The sequence below is a fragment of the Lepus europaeus genome, chromosome 2 (genome assembly GCF_033115175.1).
Source record: "Lepus europaeus isolate LE1 chromosome 2, mLepTim1.pri, whole genome shotgun sequence".
NCBI classification, from domain to species: Eukaryota; Metazoa; Chordata; class Mammalia; order Lagomorpha; family Leporidae; genus Lepus; species Lepus europaeus.
The window spans coordinates 155751000-155770514 of NC_084828.1; the positions used below are offsets into that span (position 1 = coordinate 155751000).

The 19515-nt window shown below is 38.8% G+C and overlaps 1 protein-coding gene across 1 annotated transcript in view; it reads left to right on the forward strand.

The window, feature by feature from the left end:
• Positions 1 to 12667, forward strand: part of KAT2B (lysine acetyltransferase 2B) — a 126017-nt gene extending 113350 nt beyond the window's left edge. Inside the window, exons 15-18 of the mRNA XM_062215193.1 lie at positions 1677 to 1713; positions 1940 to 2003; positions 2100 to 2184; positions 6891 to 12667. Coding sequence (XP_062071177.1) covers positions 1677 to 1713; positions 1940 to 2003; positions 2100 to 2184; positions 6891 to 7084 — 380 coding nt within the window. The 3' untranslated portion in view covers positions 7085 to 12667. The remainder of the gene's footprint in view (positions 1 to 1676; positions 1714 to 1939; positions 2004 to 2099; positions 2185 to 6890) is intronic.
• The last annotated feature ends 6848 nt before the right edge of the window (positions 12668 to 19515 follow it).

Sequence of the window (19515 nt, forward strand, 5' to 3'; positions counted from 1 at the left end):
GTTATTTCTAAGCTTTCATGAAGGCAGAAAATGCTCTCCTTTTTGTCTTTTCTTTGCCACCCAATTCAGACAAACCAAGGGAAGCTTCGATGCCCTCATATTATAGCTGTTAGTAGCGCCATTTATTAAGACACGATCTACATGTGACCTTGAGGGTAGGGAATTCTACAAGGGAAATTTTACAAGGGGAAAAATTGAAATAACACATAATGGCTGTGTGATTTAGTGTTAAATGGTAAATAGCCAGTAATAGAATTACAAGCAATCTAGTCTTCTTCAAGCATCTCAATTTGCACCATGTCTCATTGCCATGATGATTGCAACCTACACAGGTCTGTGGTTTGCTAGATTAGTTTTCCCCAAACTTCCAGAAAAGATTATTTGCCAAGTGTGATAGAGTAATCATTTATTTCAAGTTCCCTGTGTTAAAGTCATTTTCTGAAGTGTTCCTGTCTGTATGTTCGAGATTTCTTGAATTTCGTTAAACTGTACATAATAGCTCTTTTTATAGATTAAGTTATTGAGGATCACCCAGCATTGTATTGGTATAATTCATGTTCTTCTGGTATACTGAAAACTTAATTATGTGAACAAAATGAAACTAAAATTCTCCAGAAAATATAAGATATTATTTGGGCAAGGTATATTATTTCATTATATTTAGCCTATATGTGACCTTTTATTGGTGAACCCAGAAATTCTGCTTCCCTTTATTATCGCTATTAATGACATAATAGTGATGATATCAATAATGGTTACCTATGTCATACATTCTCACCTAATTTTTTTCACATACATTGGCTGTCTCAGAAGGCATAAATAACATCACCTAATTTTTTTTTTTTTTTTTTTTGGACAGGCAGAGTTAGACAGTGAGAGAGACAGAGAGAAAGGTCTTCCTTCCATTGGTTCACCCCCAAATGGCCACTACGGCCGGCACTGCACCAAGCCGAAGCCAGGAGCCAGGTGCTTCTCCTGGTCTCCCATGCAGGTGCAGGGCCCCAAGCACTTGGGCCATCCTCCACTGCCCTCCTCCACAGCAGAGAGCTGGACTGGAAGAGGAGCAACTGGGACAGAATCCGGCTCCCCAACCGGGACTAGAACCCGGGGTGCCGGAGGATTAGCCTAGTGAGCTGCGGCGCCGGCCTACATCACCTAATTTTTAGTTTTTTCTATAAATTGACTGAAAGGCAAGAAGTGAAGTTACTTACTTAGGGTAAATTAACTTTTCAGGAGAGAGCAGAAAATCAAATCCAGATCTTTTGGACTTCAGGCTGGTTTTTCTATCTGCTAGGCTAAACCATCTCATATAACAAGCAAGGCATTGGCCAAATAAAACGAACCAGAAGAGAGTTTGTTCTGACCTAACTCTTTCACATGGTGATAAGCAAAAAAAGATTTGACTTACAGTTTAAAAAAATACATATGCTGACAGGACTGGATTATTTTTTATGACTTTATACAGTTCTTGCTTTACAAAACACTAGCACATGGGGCAGCATCAACAGAATCGTAAGGTTTTGTGTTGTTGGCTGTAAAAGGAATTGCACTCTTTCCTCAGAAAGAATTTTATTAAGGCATGGCTTTGATTTATTGTGTTTTTGACATGTATTAACTATGTTATTCTCTTGATTAAAAGCAGTTCTCATTGTGTGTTTAATTTTGTTGATGTATAGGAGAGACAGGCTGGAAACCAAGTGGAAAGGAGAAAAGGTAAGTATGTGCCAGAGGGTGTGTGATTTTTTTTTTTTTTCCTCTCAGCAACTGAGAGAAAAAGGGCAAACCCCTTGTCATCACTAATCTAATGTTTAGTGAGTTTCACTTTTTGTAAAAAATTTAGAATGGTTCCAACATTAGATTTGCGTAAGAATAAACTAAATAGTAATCAGCTGGCAAGAGAGCACAAAACTAATTGTCCCTTGTATTTACTCTTTTCAAGTAAGGAGCCCAAAGACCCTGACCAGCTTTACAGCACGCTGAAGAGCATCCTTCAGCAGGTGAAGGTGCGTGTTCCCTTTGTTCGTCTCCTGCAAACATTTTGAAATGATCTCCCACATGGAATTTCCATATTAGAGACCTTACTTTTTTCTTTACCCAAGAGCCATCAAAGCGCTTGGCCCTTCATGGAACCAGTGAAGAGAACGGAAGCTCCGGGATATTATGAAGTTATAAGGTTTCCCATGGGTAATGCCATTAATGTTTTCTAAGGATAGATTTAAAACTCCGTGGGTGGTGGTGTGGGGGACAATGTTTGCTGAGGTTCGTTTGTACTCCTTCGATGTAGGATGGGAAGTGTCTGATGGGTTGGGGGACCCATGGACCATTGGAGGGGCAGTGGTGCCAGAGCAGAATGGGACAACAAAGGAGGAGTGGGGCATGGGGCTCAGGAGAGATGTTCGCAGCCATCTTGTAGAGCCTACACGTAGTACCACTAGACACTGAAAGTCCGGGTGGTGAGCCACAAATAGCGTGAGAGATGGAAATTGGGTATTTCGACATAACCTTGCTTATATCTGTTGCAAATGAAAAAATATCAGGCTGTCCTCTTGATATGTTTTGAGTCTGGCATAAATGATTATCCCTCTTAAGACTTTTCTCTGGTAATATGAGAGATGTTATATTAAGCTGCTGGGCTGCTGTAGTTTCAGAGGGAGAAATTCTAGTTGATGGAAGTGTTGATTTTCCATGCTCTTGATTAATCCTGTTAGTATCACTGTACATACAATCTTTATTTTAAGCTTTGTCTCACATCCAAAGCAAACAAGATGCTTACACCAATGTAGAATTATGGGACTGTCGATGTGGCACAGCAGGTTAAGCCACCATCTGCAAAGCCGGTATCCCATATGGGCACTGGTTCAAGTCTCAGCTGCTGCACTTCTGATTCAGCTCCCTGCTAATGTGCCTGGGAAAGCAGTGGAAGCACCCATATGGAAGTCCTCATAGAGTTCCAGGCTCCTGGCTTTGGCCTGACCTAGCCCCCTGCCATTGTGGCCATTTGGGGAGTGAACCAGTGGATGTAAGACCTTTCTCTCTGTCTTTCCCTCCCTCTCTCCCTCTCTCTCTCTCTCTCTCTCTCTCTTTCTCTCTCTTTCTTTGTGTGTGTGTGTGTGTATAACTCTTCCTGTCAAATAAACAATTTTTTTTTAAATTGTGGAATTATGTAATTTGCCACTGTACCTATACCACACTAAAAGGAATGATTAATTGAATCAATGAGAACTCCCAAAGTAAACCAACTTGGCAATTTACAGATGAAAACTAGCTGAAATACTTTCTTTTTAATCAGTTGTGTGGCCATTTTTTGGAAAGAGTCAGTCTTCTTTCCCATTTTTACTTATAATCTAGTCCAGATGTTAAATGTGAAAAGAAGAATGAAAGGGATCCATTAGCTCTTACAACTGGAAGTTATTTATGGGTGTTCTCATGGAATTAATTTTCACAAGAATGTTATATATACAAAATACTCCAGCAAGCTCATGGAAAATAGAATTAAAAGAAAACTTTATATATTGGTGCAAACGTTTTTGAATTATGAAATAGCTTTTTTCATAATATGTACTTTGCATGAATTTTTAAAGACCTCTTATAGTTCTTTAAAGTGGACATATATCTACATGCCACTCATTCCCTCTGCTCTCAGCCTTGCTGCCATATATTTCAGAGTAAGAAAACTAAAGAGACAGTTGACTCAGTCTAGAATTCTGAATGGAAACGTGACTTGGAAATTAATATTTTCCATTATGTGGAAAAAGATGGTCAAACTCTTCCTGTCTATTCCTAACCTTAAGTTAATGATTTTTTGCATTTTCCTTCTTTGGACCATTTCAGCTTCTTTTGTGAAACCCTCATAGGAAGTTGGATGAATTGGGGAGAGTAATTCCCCTTCAGTCTTTCTGTGTCACTCTGAAGGCCTGGGGTGGTAGGGCTCTCAGATCTCATCTGTAGAGCCTACTCACAGCCTGTTTTCTCCAAGTTTCTTGCTTGGTTTAGCCTTCAAAGTGTGTGACTTCTCTAATGAGATACCACTTGTATGCATAGCTGAGTGTTTGTTAGGGAAAAAATTGACTGCATTGAGCAAGAATGGTGATAGGTTGAGGTGAGTGCTATAACAGAATTAATTAAAGCAGTCATTGCTCTTTAGTAGAGCAGTAAATTTTTTTTGAATGACTTTAGGAGCTGAATATAATGTGTAGTCTTTGAAGACAAGACAGATCAATAATTTTGCCTTTTCCCATTATTGCTTTCTTGAATTTTAAAATTTGTATCTCTTTCCTCCATGTTCTAAAAAATTCTTCTTTCATGTGGATGGGATTGAAATTGCTTCACATAGGGAGTCACACACAAGATACTGTCTCAGTGGTCTGGCTCATGCATGACTTCCTAGCCACTAGGGATTGCTGTTTACCGAAAATTGGTGGGTGACAAGCTGGGTGACAGGGAGAATGCAAACAGAATAGTTTAATTGGTGTCTCCGTATTTGGTACCACAAATCTTAGTTACCTTCTTTTTAAAAACATTAAAAATTACTTGAAAGACAGGGGGCGTATGTTCATTCACCGATGCACTCTCCAGATGCCTGCAACAGCCTTGGGCCCAGCAGCCTGGGAGCTGGAAAGTGAATCTAGGTCTCCCATGTGAGTGGCAGGAACCCTATCACTTAGGCTATCACACTGCCTCCCAGGGTCTGCATTAGCAGGGAGCTGGAGTAAGGAGCCCAAAAGCTGGGTATCTGATTTTAGGTACACCAAGGTGGGATGTGGATATTGCAGCTGTTAGGGTAAACGCTTGGCCCATGTCACCTTTTTTACACTTGCCATTTGGTCTATTGAAAGACTCTAAGAAGGCTAGAGGAAGAAGGAAGTTATCTATAGCTTTAAAATATAAAGGAAATATAGAAAGGGAGTATTCAAAATGGATTATAATTATTCAGAAAAATTCAACTTCAATTATTTTGCTTTGTTTGTGTTACACTGTAGGTTCTCCCCACCTCTTTTTTTTTTTGAAAGATTTATTTATTTGAAAGGCAGAGTTACACAGAGAGAGAAGGACAGGCAGAGAGAGAGAGAGAGAGAGCGAGAGAGAGAGAGAAGGGTCTTCCATCTGCTGGTTCACTCCCCAATTGGCTGCAACGGCCAGAGTTGCGCTGATCCAAAGCCAGGAGCCAGGAGTCTCCTCTGGTCTCCCACACAGGTGCAGGGGCCCAAGGACTTGGGCCATCTTCTGCTGCTTTCCCAGGCCATAGCAGAGAGCTGGATCAGAAGTGGAGCAGCCAGGACTCAAACCAGCGCCCATATGGGATGCCGGCACTGCAGGCGGCAGCTTTACCCACTACACCACAGTACCGCCCCCTCCCCACCTCTTCTTAACCTTGCCCTCCAAAAAAAAAAAAATGTTTGAAAAGCATTTGGACCAACATTTTTGTGTCAGCTTTCATTCTTTTTCCCCTTGCTTTTCTTTTCTCTTTCTCCCCCACTTTTGTTTACAAGTCTCTTCCTTCTAAAATATTAGTAAATATATTGGCCAGTATATCTTAAGTGGTAGGCATTTAGTTAGAAAGAATGAAAACATCTAATTTTACCTACAGAGGCACATTTCATTGTTCTTTCTTCCTTAGAGAACGTCTTGATTTGTGTAGTCACACTTGCATGAGACATTTACTGGGGAGTTTTCTGAGTCTTTGTGTATCTTAGCACTTTTAGATGTTTTTCTGTTCCACCCTGTTCCATTCAGAGAAGAAAGAGAAACTGGAAAGCTGAACTTAGAGATACGTTAGTTAACACATATCTGCAGATGCAGATATTTTGTGGTTTTTTTTCTTTTGTGTTTTTTCATGGATTTGAGATTTTGATGCAAATGAATTTATTCACAATTTAGTAATATTGCTCATACGCTTTCATATTAAATGATAATTTCCAATAGATTTGATTGTAAACTAATTTTCTTCTGGAAAATTTAATAATACAGGGAAAATTGGAGGTATTGATGGTGAAAAGTATTTCTTTAGCTATTTTAACTTATATCTCCAGGCATAGATGATACCATTGTTAATTCTTCATGACAGAATGAGACTTTAGGACAGCTGGAGACCCATAAAGACAAATATTACAATCTTCTAATCTGTATAAAATTTTAAAAAATTGATTCTGAGAGTGCAGATTGAGGAAATCCATTCTAGTTTTGTTTAGGTGAAGTACTGTTCTCACTTGTAAACTGATACCACTTAAAGCAAGTAGACATATTGAGAAAATATTTTTATAATAGTCATACAAAGCTTACTTGCTCTAGGGAATAGACCTTATTTCACTAATAAGAGTATGAAAAAAAATCATTTGAAACATTTTATGTGTAGGGTTGCTGGTGTATTTGTAGATGTCTTTATGATCAGTTTTTCTATTTTAGTTCTGTCTGTACACCAAAACAACGTGAATTTAGTGAAGCAAACTCAACCTGATTGTTTTAAGTAATTAAATATCTCAATACAAATGCCCCACCTGCTCTACTCCATGTAGATGGAGCCCTTTGTATAATTCTGAATGAATAGCTAAGAGCAGTCAGTTCATCATACTTATCTTTGCTAATCTACTTAGCTTCCTTGTGCTGAATAGCGGGTTGGACTAGATGACTAATAATGGTCTCTTTAATGTTAAAATAGCTGTGATTTTACAAAAAAAAAAAAAAGGCAAGAAAAAAGAAGAAAAAGAAACCCTAACAAAAGAATGAATCTTAAGATTTGTGAACTGTTTTCTTTTATCATAAGGATTTCTCTAAACAAAAGCATTGGAATGATAAAAATTTAAACTAGCCAACCTAGATGTTTTCCCCAGTCTCAATTTCATCAGCTAGTATTTAACAGTTGAAGATTGCTAATATATTTTTTCTCTGTGCAGATCTGAAAACCATGAGTGAACGCCTCAAGAATAGGTACTACGTATCTAAGAAATTATTCATGGCAGACTTACAACGAGTCTTTACCAATTGCAAAGAGTACAACCCCCCTGAGAGTGAATACTACAAATGTGCCAATATCCTGGAGAAATTCTTCTTCAGTAAAATTAAGGAGGCTGGATTAATTGACAAGTGATGTTCCCCCCCCTGCTGCTTAGAGATTCATCAAGCAGTGTGCCTAATGCAAGGTGGTTTAGTTGTACAAAGAATTGGACAAAATATGTCGAAGAGACTTGTAATAATTAGCACTTTTGAAAAACAAACAAAAAACCTCCTTTTAGCTTTTCAGATATGTATATAAATTGACATAGAACATTTTTATTTTATGGAATAGATTTTAATCTATTTAGTACTATTAATGTAAATTTTCTATGGCATGTCCATTAGACAACTATTACAAGATAAATGGTCAGGGGTTTCCTCAAAACCTGTATGTGAGGAAATTGCACATTATCTCAAGATTTGGGGGATTCTAGAAAATTTCAGACCATGAATGTTTCCATGTTTTTCTAATGGAATGTGAGAATTTATTTTTATTTTATTCTGAAGGACTATAAGGAAGGGATACGTGATTTTAAAAAACCCATAAAAGGTGAAATACATTTGAAGTCTCGTTGTAGACTTTATATATATATATATATATATATTTTTAAAACACTCATCTAAATGAGGTGCTTTGAGCAGTTCTGAAAATGCAGCTCCACAAAAGCAACTGCTTTGATTTCTAAGGAAGAAATTTTAAATAATGCAACGTTTTATAAGCATCTGGAGTTTTGATAATTCTGTCTACCTACAACAAACTTGTGAGTTCATAACCACTATTTTAATAATTGTTTTCTCTACATAAATGTTTAATATAGCATTTGACTTTGCTTATGCAGGCCATAAGTTCCAAAAGGTAATTTCCCAGGCCACAAAGGCGTAAATTTGAAAACACTTAAGATTTAATCCACGTATTTTAATAGGAAAAAAGTTTATAGTTTACACATATATCAATATGGTGAATCCTTTTCTAAAATAAGGATTTATTTATTTGGGATACACAACACCGTTTATAAAGTATACATGAGGATTTTTCATTTTTCATCTCCCGATTTTGTTTGTTGTCAGTGGTGAATTAAATTCCAACCAAGGTTTTCTGTCAGTATTTTAATACCTATATTGCTGTATAGGTCCAAGGTCACATCCCACTAAAATCCATTATACAACCAACCTTATTAAACTGTCTTCGATTTATTTCCTAATTACACTACAAAGAAAAGTGGGACTTCTGCCATCCCAAGTCTGGGGAAATCAACTAATATACAACCATAGAAATGAAGGCCATCCTGGTGGTCTCGACACTAATTTTTATGATGCAAATTTATAAACTCGTTTTTTGTAAAGGATGGAATTTTAAAAGTGTGTTTATCTTGATTTTTCTATCAGCATAAATAAATTAAAATGATCAGTAACAGTCGTTAAAAACCATTGCCAGTGATAGTCTGTGTGAAGGGAAAAACCCTGCAAATGGCTATTAAGTTGAAAGTGTTGTTTTTGATACAAATGAGATATTCAGAATGCTCACATGGAAAAATGCCTCATCTTTTTTAAGTATAAGAAACTACCTTCAGTGGTGTCTAGATTTCTATGAAGAATGATGATACAGTTTGGATTAAGTTATTTTGGACTGGTTTTAACAGTGCTTTGTATCAGATCTGCCAAAGCATCTGTCCAGCTTGGTATCCTGTGAAAGTTTGTTATTTTCTTGGTAGACATTCTTATAGAGTATTGTCTTTAAAATGAGATTGTCTCTTCTATATTGAAAGCATTTTTATGTTTTCTAATTTAAAAATTAATATTTTCTTATAGATATTGTGCAATAAAGCTGAAGTAGAATGTGTGGTTTTGCAAATGCTTTAACAGCTGATAAAATTTTACATTTGTAAAATTAATATATTGTACTGGTACAAAATAGTTTTAAATTATATTTTAAAAAGCTCCCAGTCTGTTGGTGTGTTTTCTTCTTCCAGCCAACTGAGCAGCACAAACGTGATTTGGGTGATGAGTACTCACTGTATACCCTTAATCCTTAGCTCTTCAGCATGTTGTTGAAGACATTTAGAATTATATTTGTGGGAAGCATCATAAATCCACAGCTCATCAATGAGAGATTTTCAAGGGGAAAGGTACTGAACTCTTGTCTTTTGAGTCATCCACTATGTCTTGCCCATTGTCACTAGACAATAAAAAAGATTCATCAAAAAAGATTGTTATTGGCTTACAAGTTAAAAGGTCTTTTACAATATTTTTACTTTGTATCTGTGAAATAGATAAAAAAAAAAAACAGCTAATTTTTAATTATCTCCCATGTGAGCTTCTAATGTCACTCAAAATGCTTCCTGTGGGAAAGTATCATATCCCATTGGGGTATGAAAGACCCCCACAGAAAGGATTGCTCTTCCCTCTTGAAAACTGAACCAACTAAGAAGTCGTAAACATATTGTAAAACATTTGGCATATTTTGGCCAAAATATCAGCAGAATTACTGATAAAATGAACATTGGAGAATGTGGCTTCCTTATCCCTGTGGAAAATGAGCTTTCTAATACAAAGTCCCAGAATGTGATTGGCTCTCCAGTCACCAGCAGCTCTGCACCATTGCCGACCTCCCTTCCTGGGGCAGGGTAATCCCATATATCTGTAGTGAAGAATCTCTCAATAGGGGTGGGCATTGTGGCACAGTGGGATCAGCCACCATTTGTGATGTAGGCATTGCAAAGGGGTGCTGGTTAGAGCTCAGACTTCTTCACTTCTGATCCAGCTCTCTGCTAATGTGCCTGGGAAAAAAGATAGCCCAAGTACTTGGGCCCCTGTCACCCATGTGAGAGACCCAGACGGAATTCTGTGCTCCTGGCTTCAGCCTGGATTAGCCCAGCCATTGCAGCCATTTGGGGAATGAACCAGTGGATGGAGGATCTCTCTCTCCCTTACTCTCTTTCACTCACTCTATCGTTCTTGCTCTCTGCATATCGCTCTGTCTTAATAAATCTTTCAAAAAAACGCTATATAAATTATTTTTATTTATTTGAGAGAGAGAGGGTAGTCTCCCATCTACCAGTTTATTCCTCAATTGTCAACAACAGCTGACTAGATTGGGCTGAACTAAAGCTGGAGCCAAGAACCCAATCCAGAGGCTAACGCTGTGGCACAGTGGGTTATACTGGCACTTGCAATACCAGCATCCTGTATGGGCTCTGATTTGAGTCTTGGCTGCTTCATTTCCACTCCAGCTCCCTGCTAATGTGCCTGAGAAGCAGTGGAAGATAGCCTAAGTGCTTGATTCCCTGTATCTATGTGGGAGACCTGTATGAAGCTCCTGGTTTCTTGCTGGTCCACCCCTGACCATTGTGGCCATTGTGGGAGTGAACCAGTGGATGGAAGATCTCCATCTCTCCCTCTCTCTGTAACTCTGCCTTTCAAAAAAGTAAAAACAGGAACCAGTGCTGTGGCCTAGTAGGTTAAATATCTGGCTGTGGCACCAGCTTCTCATATAGGCGCCACTTCGAGTCCTGGCTGCTGCACTTCCAATTCAGCTTTCTGGTTCCACAGTCTGGCCATTGCAGCCATTTGGGAAGTGAAGCAGCGGGTGAAAGACTTTGTAACTATGCCTTTCAAGTAAATAAATAAATCTTTAAAACAAGCAAAAAAAAAAAAATTACCAATCTAGGTCTCCCACTCAGGTGGCAGGAGCCCAACTATTGAGCATCACAGCCTTTTCTGGTTGAAAAAGGTGTGTGTGTGTGTGTGTGTGCAGGGAGTGTTTGGGGGGGTGTGGAAAACTGGTGGCAGGGACTGACGTCAGTGCCTCTATTTGAATCTGAAGGCTCTTGGGGTTATTTACTTTCTCCTTTGGGTCCATTGGTGCTACCAGTCTAAGTTATAATGAAGATTGACAGGGCAAAACCAGAAATGTCTTAGGTAAAGAGATGGAAATGGATTTAAAGAGGAAAAAATAAAGAGCAAGTAGGTTTCCAATAGGCTTGGAGGAAGACCTTCAAGAAAATAACCAGAAGATGCTAAAAGGAGGTAAGAGGACAGCTGTGTCATGAAAAGTCCCCTTTACCATAATGTGTATATTTATGCCTTGGTTTTCTTATGAGAACACTGTGGAAATATGAAGCTAACAGTGACAAAGCTGGAGATTTTCTTTGTATTTATTAAAAATAATTAAAAAAAAAACCAGAAAAGCAAAGAAAACAAAACTCAAGCTTCCTGTTCACTCTTACTGGGAAGTTCAACACCTGTGGTAGGGTCAAGAGTTGAAAAAGATAAGAAAGAACTAGTGTAATTGGTAAGTGTGTATGACATTTTATGAACTGAGTTGAAAGCAGTTTCAGTTTATCTAGGTGTGAAGTTCTCTAAAAGAAATCTCTTGGGGGCCTTGTTGGAGGCTAAGGGTCTGCTCAAAATAATGCACATGTTCACACATACACGTGTAAACTTTCTGCAAATCAGTTCCCTTGGGTCTTGAATCCTTTTAAAGTTCACTAATGAACGCTGGTTTAAGAATTGTTGGTTGGGGCCAGCATTGTGGTGCAGTGAGATTAGCCTTTGCTTGCAGTCCCAGCTGCTCTGTTTTGTTTTATTTTGTTTGTTTGTTTTTGGGTAAGATTTATTTATTTCATTTGAAAGGCAAGAGTTACGGGGGGTGGGGGGGAGTCATCTGCTGGTTCACTCTCCACTTGGCTGCAGTGACAGAAGCTGGTCCAGATCGAAGTCAAGAGCCAGGAGCTTCTGGGTTTTGCATGTGAGTACGGGGACCCAAGCACCTGGACAATTTCTGCTGCTTTCCCAGGCACATTAGCAGGGAGCTGGATTGGAAGTGGAGCAGCTGGGAATTGAATCAGTGCCCATAACGGATGCAGATGGCAGATTAACCTGCTATGCCACAGCACTGATCCCTCTAATCCAGCTTCCTTCTGAGGTGTCTTGATTGCTTGTGACTGTTATATACATCAGTGCAATCACTACCCAAAGAAGACACATTTCCATCACCCAAATAAAGTTTCCTGGTGCCCATTTCCAGCCAATTCCCCTCCCACCATCTCAAGACAACCACTTTTGATTGCTATCACCATAGATCTTTTTCTGTTCTTTAATTTCTTGTATTCTTGGGTCTGCTTCATCCACGCTGTAGTATGTATTAATATTCTGTTGTTGGAATGTTTCACAATTTGTTTCTCCATTCAACTGTAGTGGTTATTTGGGTAGTTTCCACATTATGGTTTTAACAGTAAAGCTGCTGTAAACATTTTTGTATAGGTCTGTTTGTAGACACATGCTGCTGTTCCTCTTGTGTAAATACCTAAATGTGGAACTGTTGGGTCACAAAGGAGATGTGGGCTTGATTTTATAGGATATTCTTTCTGTTGTATTGACCCATGAAGTTTTTTATATTCGAAAGTTCCAACAATCACTGTTGTCTGTTTCTTCTAGGTTTTTCATTTATAGATTATACATTTATTTATAAGCTATAAAGCTATCTTTTCTCATCTCTATGTTATGGATGAAAATATTGAACAGGATGAAACTTTCCATGGTGATGTTAGATGCCAACTTCTAAGATGCTAAAGATAAAAATCCCTTGGGTATGATTGTGCAGCTGTAGGAGTCCACTTGACAGTCTCCAACCAGGCCAAATTTTTCCATATTTTCTATGAATACCAAAAGGAAATAAATTTTGGACACCTCTCTGTTGTGTTGTTGTTGTTTTTATTCTATTCCATGTATTTTCTTGTACAAATTCTACTTCCCAACACCCTTTAAGGATGAGACACTAGGTGTAGTCTTAGTCCTCATCCTGAGTGTGTTCTTTCATTAGACACATACCTTTTTGCTTAAAGTTATACTAAAGATGTATTTAAATAATGTATGTGAGGAAGCTATGAAATAAAAGTGAAACACTATGTATTTAAGCTAGTGCTATACATGTACAAATTAGAAGGGCTTTTTGCCTAGAACTTTATTCAAGTAACATAATATGAACATTATTTTATCTGTGCTAGTACTAAGAGGATATGAATGAACTAGCAGATAGAATTTAGTGCAGATGATCGAATGGTCAAACTGTATATGCTATATGGGTCCCTATAACCAGGTAATTATCAAGCCCAGGAATCTACCACTGACCAAGCATTTAGTAGCTGTGTCAGGCACCCTCATAACTATTTTATATATGTTGATTCATTGAATCGTTACAGCAACTTAATGAAAATACTGAGATAAAGATAATTTTCTCAGAAAGTCAGATGCAGGGATTCTGGATGCAGAGTCAGTGTTCTTAAACATTGCGCAATACCACAGCTACATTTCATTGTCCTAGTTTGTTGCAACAGGAGTTATCTGGTTACTAAGGCTATAACAAGTTCCTTTTACATTCTCTGCTTTTCACTACAGATTCTTACCACATAATTGAGTATCTCATATTTAAGAATATATGTGATGAATTGATTGCTTTTAATACTAAAACCTATTATTGGAGAGGGAATGTAACCCGAAGAAGAAATGTAATATCAGTGAACTCAGAGGTGAGGGATTAATGTCAGATTGGCGTGAAAGTTGATGATGTGTTGGGATCAGGTTAAATACCTTGTTTAAGAGTCAACCTCAGCAGTGGGACTAAGAGCTACTGAAACTTAAGACTGCATGTTGGCACAAAATAATCAAAATTCAGTTACTTTTTCACGGGAGAGTTAAACACTGAACAGTGCTTACTAGTGTCAAGAACAATACACTGAAAGGTAGAACTTAACCTTGGTGGGACCAAGTTTACACACACACACACACACACACACAAAAACCACGATACTTGCTAAGCAAATGTAGCTTCAGGATAAGTTTCCTAAGTACTTCCCTATCCCCTGATAGCCTGCCCCAACACCAGTGTTTCTTCCATTCAAAAGATTTAGGACCTCTTTAGGTCCCTGTCTATAGGGAATTTCTGGGGCTATGGTGCTAGCAGAGTATTTATAGGAAGGAATACACAATCTGACAAGCAAGAATTTAGGAAAAACTTCCAGAGGAAGTGGTATTTAAACTGTTTGCTGAAATATGAATAGGCATTGACTAAGGCAATGAAAGAAGGCAGGCAGAGACGTAGAGGTTGAGAACTCCTTGAGGCAGTAAAGACCCAAAGAAGTGAGAGAATCTGACATGACAGGAGTGGTAGAGAGCAAAGAGGAGTAGGGAGATGGTGCCATGCCATCACAGGTCATGCTAAGAACACTGGACTTCAGAGAAATAGGAAGTTGCTTTTAGGTATGAGAATATTTTGTGATGTAAAAAAAAAAAAAAAAAAATCCTAGGGCCACATTGTGGCATAGCAGGTTAAGCCACCATTTGGGACTCTGGCATCCCATACTGGAGTGCCTGGATTGAGTCTTGCCTCTGCTTCCCATCCAGCTTCCTGCCAATGCACACTCTAGGATGCAGCAAGTGGCAGATCAAGTACATGGGTCATTGCCAACCAAGTGGGAGACCACATGCAGTTTCTGGTTTTGGCCTGGTTCATGCCTGCTATTGCAGGCCTTTGGGGAGTGTACCATAGATATAAGATCTGTTTCTCTCTCCCTCTCTCTCTCTCTCTCTCTCTCTCTCTCCACCTTCTCTCTCTCATTCTGCCTTTCCAATAGAAATAAGTAAAGAAATGAAAAAACTTAAAATCTTGGCAATGGATTGGAGACTTCTGGTTACTCAATACTGAAGACTAAGATGATTTAAAAATTTTGGCCCACAAAATATCCAGAAATACTGTGTAATGCATTTAAGGACATAGTTGAACTTACCAAATAAGGCAGTCTGTTGGGGCCAGTCTTGTGGCGTAGTGAGTAAAGTTGCCGCCTGCAGTGCCAGCATCCCATATGGGCGCTGGTTCGAGTCCCAGCTGCTCCACTTCTAATCCAGCTCTTTGCTATGGCCTGGGAAAGCAGTACAAGATGGCCCAAGTTCTTGGGCCTCTGCACCCAGTGGGCGACCCAGAACAAGCTCCTGGCTCCTGGCTTCGGATTGGCACAGCTCCGGTCATTGCGGCCAATTGGGGAGTGAACCATCAGATGGAAGACCTCTCTCTCTGTAACTCTGCCTTTCAAATAAATCTTTTTAAAAAACTACAGTCTGCAAGTAGTATAACCATGAGGAAACTAAACATAAGCCTCCTATAGACATTCTGATTCTTTGGTCACCCCAAGAAAGTTGCTATCTCTAAGTAAAGGCCTTAGGTTTTGATATATATGTGGGTTAAATGAAACAAATTATTGGCATCTCTTAGCCCCTTCCCCCAGACATATAAAGCTGGAATCTATAAAAGGTCTGTATACATGAGTGAAAGCATAAACAAAATTTTCCTAAGGATTTGAAGCCCTTGAACTTTATTTAAAGCAGGTTTGAGCTTCAAGTTTATATTTCCTACATGGTCCAGGAATCCCTAAAGAAATCTCCAAACAGCATAAAATAAAAATTGATTCTTAGGCAGGTGATCTCTCCAGGGCACAAGGTAAAAGCTAACACAAAATCATTGTACAGTGATGTTTCCACAATCTGATTCACAAACTCCCTGAAGGAAAACTAAATCCCATTAAGGATGAGATCACAATAGAAAATCATAAAATGCTTAAGCAGGCAATTCATCATAATCAAATGTCAACATTTATGTAAATTATCAAGACTAGACACCTAATGTGGAAAACACATCAATATTCTAAAAGAAAAGTGCTTGCACTATAATTGCTTAAAATTTAGAAGAAAGCATCAAATGATGGGTTAAATAGGCTATGATTCAGTTAAGGATAGAATGAATGAAATGGAAATAGAACCGATGAAATGACAAAGAATATAGCTAGAGATGGAAAATATGAACATGGGATTAAGAGAATAGACTGCCAGCAATGTAAATTCCATTAGGGCAGAATATCTGTTTTGTTCATTGAAGCATCCAAGTGCCTAGAACAGTGCCTGGCACAGTTGGGGCTAAATATTCTTTAAATCAAAGCCTAGCAATTATTAGGTATTGCATGAAGAGAGAATGGGGAAAAGGTATTATTCAATGAGCTAAGAATTTTTCACAATAGATAAAAGGCATGCATATTTATAGTGGCAGTGAATCCTAACATGACAAATTACTTCCACTTTTTCCTGAGAAGGCATAACTATTATGCTACTTGTTCATCCACTATAAATGAGAAGATTGGTATCTTAATGAACTGTATTCAGTATTTTAATGAACTGTTTTTAGAAGTTGGGCAATAGATACAATAGGATTATGATCCCAGAAAAAAGGAAAATAAGCAGAGTGAGCCCTATGTTCATCTCAATTTTATTTTATTTTCAAAGATTTATTTATTTGAAAGGTAGTTATATAGAGAGAGGGAGAGACAGAGAGATCTTCCATCTGCTGGTTCACTCCCAAGATGGAGGCAACAGCCAGCACTGGGCCAGGCTGAAACCTGGAACCAGGAGCTTCTTCCAGGTCTCCCACACACTTGGGCCATCCTCTGCTGCTTTTCCCAGGTCATTAGCAGGGAGCTGGATTGGAAGTGGAGCAGCTGGGATTTGAACTGGTGCCCATATGGGGCGCTGGCTTTGAAGAAGGCAGCTTTTACCTGCTATGCTGCGATGTTCGCTCCCCATCCCAGTTTTAGAATTGTGGCACAAGGAAGCAGAATCCAAACAGTTCAGTCATATCACTTACTTGAGGAGCTAGAGTTTGGAAAAGTCAGAGAAACTAGAGTTAGCCAGCAGAATACTCGGCAATGAGGAGCTTTGCAAACAAGGAGCTCCTGAATTCTCCTTAAGGGTCCCTTGAGTCTTGGTCGAATATGAATCTGTGCCTGTGTATGGTCAAACTTAATGCAACTTGGGGAAAGAACAACTGCAGAGTAAAGAACAATTACTGGAGCTGAAAGCCAAACAGCTCTCCAAACTCACAGGGCTGGAAAGGAATCATTCACGCACCCAGCAACCAGATGGGGAAATTTTGTTTAATACGTGGGCCTGTTGGTGGAGACCCGGCATGCTTCACATCTTAGTAATAAGGATAAATGAATTCTAGAATAAAGGCTCCCTACACTTGTCCAAAAAAATCTTAAAAGTGGCCAAGAGTTGTGGTGCAGAGTTAAACTGCTTCTTGGGATATCTGCATCCCATAGTAAAGTCCCATAGTTCAAGTCCTGGTACTCTGCTTCCTTCCAACTCTGCTAATGGACCTGGGGATCAACAGAGGGAAGCTCAAGTACTTGAGTCTCTGCCTCCCTTGTGGAAAACCCACCTGGAGTTCTAGGCTCCTGGCTTCAGCCTGGCTGTTGTGATCATCTGGGGAATGAACCAGAAGAAGATCTCCTCTTTGTCCTTGTTTTTCAAACAAACAAATAAATAAAGTAGCTTAAAAAGGATCAAGCTGATATCCAAGTAGCTTAATTTTTTGGCAAAATAAAAACTAATGAAGCAGGAAACTGTGATATAGGATTAAAAGGAAAATTGGCCAATAAACTGATTCAGAAATGACAAACATAATGGGATTAGCAAACAAGGATGTTATAATAGCTGTTTCAAACATAAGTATCCTCAAGGATGTAAAGAAAAATTTGAATATGATGAAGAGAAAAATAGAAGATACATATAAAAAATAGGACTAAGTGGAATTTCTGGAGATGAGAGAATACAATTATGGCAGAAAATATTTTCTGGATTTGATTAATACTTTGAAAAGAAGAAAATACAAGGATATCTCAAAATGAGGTATAAATAAGTTTATAAATGACTTATATTGGAACTTCCAATCCAGCTTTCTGACAATGGCCCTGGAAAAGCAGTGAAGATGGCTAAGTGCTTGGGCCTCTGCCATCCATACAGGAGACCCACACGGAGGCCTGGGCTCCTGGCTTCAGCTTGGATCAACTCATGCCATTGCAGCCATTTGGGGGAGTGAATAAGCAGTGGAAGATCTTTTTCTCATTTTTCCCCTACCCTCTGTAATCATATCTGTTTTCCCCCTTCCTTCTTTCAAGATTTATTATTGGGGCGGAGCTGTGAAATAGCAAGTAGAGCCTCTGCCTGTGTTGTCAGTATCCCATATGGGCGCTGGTTGGAGTCCCAGCTGCTCTACTTCCAATCCAGCTCCCTGTTGCTACACTGGGAAGGCAGTGGAGATTGGCTGAAGTACTTGGGACCCTATATCCACTTGGGAACCTGGAAGAAACTCCTGACTCCTGGCTTTGTTCTGGCCCAGACAGGCCATTGCAGCCATTTGGGGAGTGGGCCAGCAGATGGACTATTTCTTTGACTCTCTTTTTGTAACTGCCTTTCAAATAAATAAATTTTTAAAAAGAGAAAAACATACATTCATATATTTTGAAAGTCAGAGTTAGAGAGAGAGGGAGAGAGAGGGATCTTCCATGTCAGATCTTCCTAGATAGCTACAATGGCCAGCACTGGGCCACAGAAGCCAGGAGCCAGGAAATTCATGGGGGGTCTCTCACCAGGGTGGCAGGGGCCCAAACACTTGAGCCAATTTCTGCTGCTTTTCCCAGGTTATTAACAGGGAGCTGGATTGGAAATGGAGCCTCCAGGACACAATGCACTCATATGGAATGCTGGCGTCACAGGCAGTGGCTTTACTTGCTCCATTACAATATTGGCCCTGCATAACTGCCTTTCAAATAAACATTTCAATAAAAAATTCAGAATAGAAAATCTTTGATAAACTGTAGCTGTTAACACAATAAATGTAGTTTCAAATTTTAATGTAAATAGATTCAAGAAAAATTGGAGAACTTATTAGATTTTATAAGGATAAGGATTTTTAGTGACCAGTTAAATCAAACCATCAATAGATGCAATTTGTTCCCACAGAGCAAAAAGATTCTCAGTTAATTTATGAGGCTAGTGTAGCCTTGAGCCCAAAAATACAAGATGTATACAGGGAAATGATATAGGCAGATTTTACTTTACATGAATGCAAGAAATCCTTAACAAACTATTAGCAAACAAACTCCACCCATGTATCTAAAAAAGTTGTGACTTCAAAGAAAACAAGGAGGAAAAATGCTTAGTTATTGTGTTTGGTTTTGATTTTTTGGACATGACACAAACAGCATAGGCAATAAAAGGGGAAACTAGGTAAATTAGATTCAATCGAAATACAAAACTTTTGCAAAACAACTCTATCAACAGAGTAAGAGTAGTACACAGAACGGGAGAAATTGTTAGGAAATCATATATCTGATGAGTGATTAATATCCAGGATATATAATTACAATCTAAGAATAAAAAACCCAGCTCAAAAATGGGCATTGGAGTTGAATAATAATTTCTCCAAAGATGATATGGAAATGGTCAATAAGCACATGATGTACAACACCACCACTTATCACTAAAGAAACACAAAATGAAACCACAGTATCATTTCACACCCATTTGTATGACAACTCAAAGAAAGAAAAAGTAAGTGTTGCTGAGGATGTGGAGACACTGGAGCCCTTGTGCACTGCTGGTGGGAATGTAAAATGATGCAGCTGCTGCGGGAAACAGAAA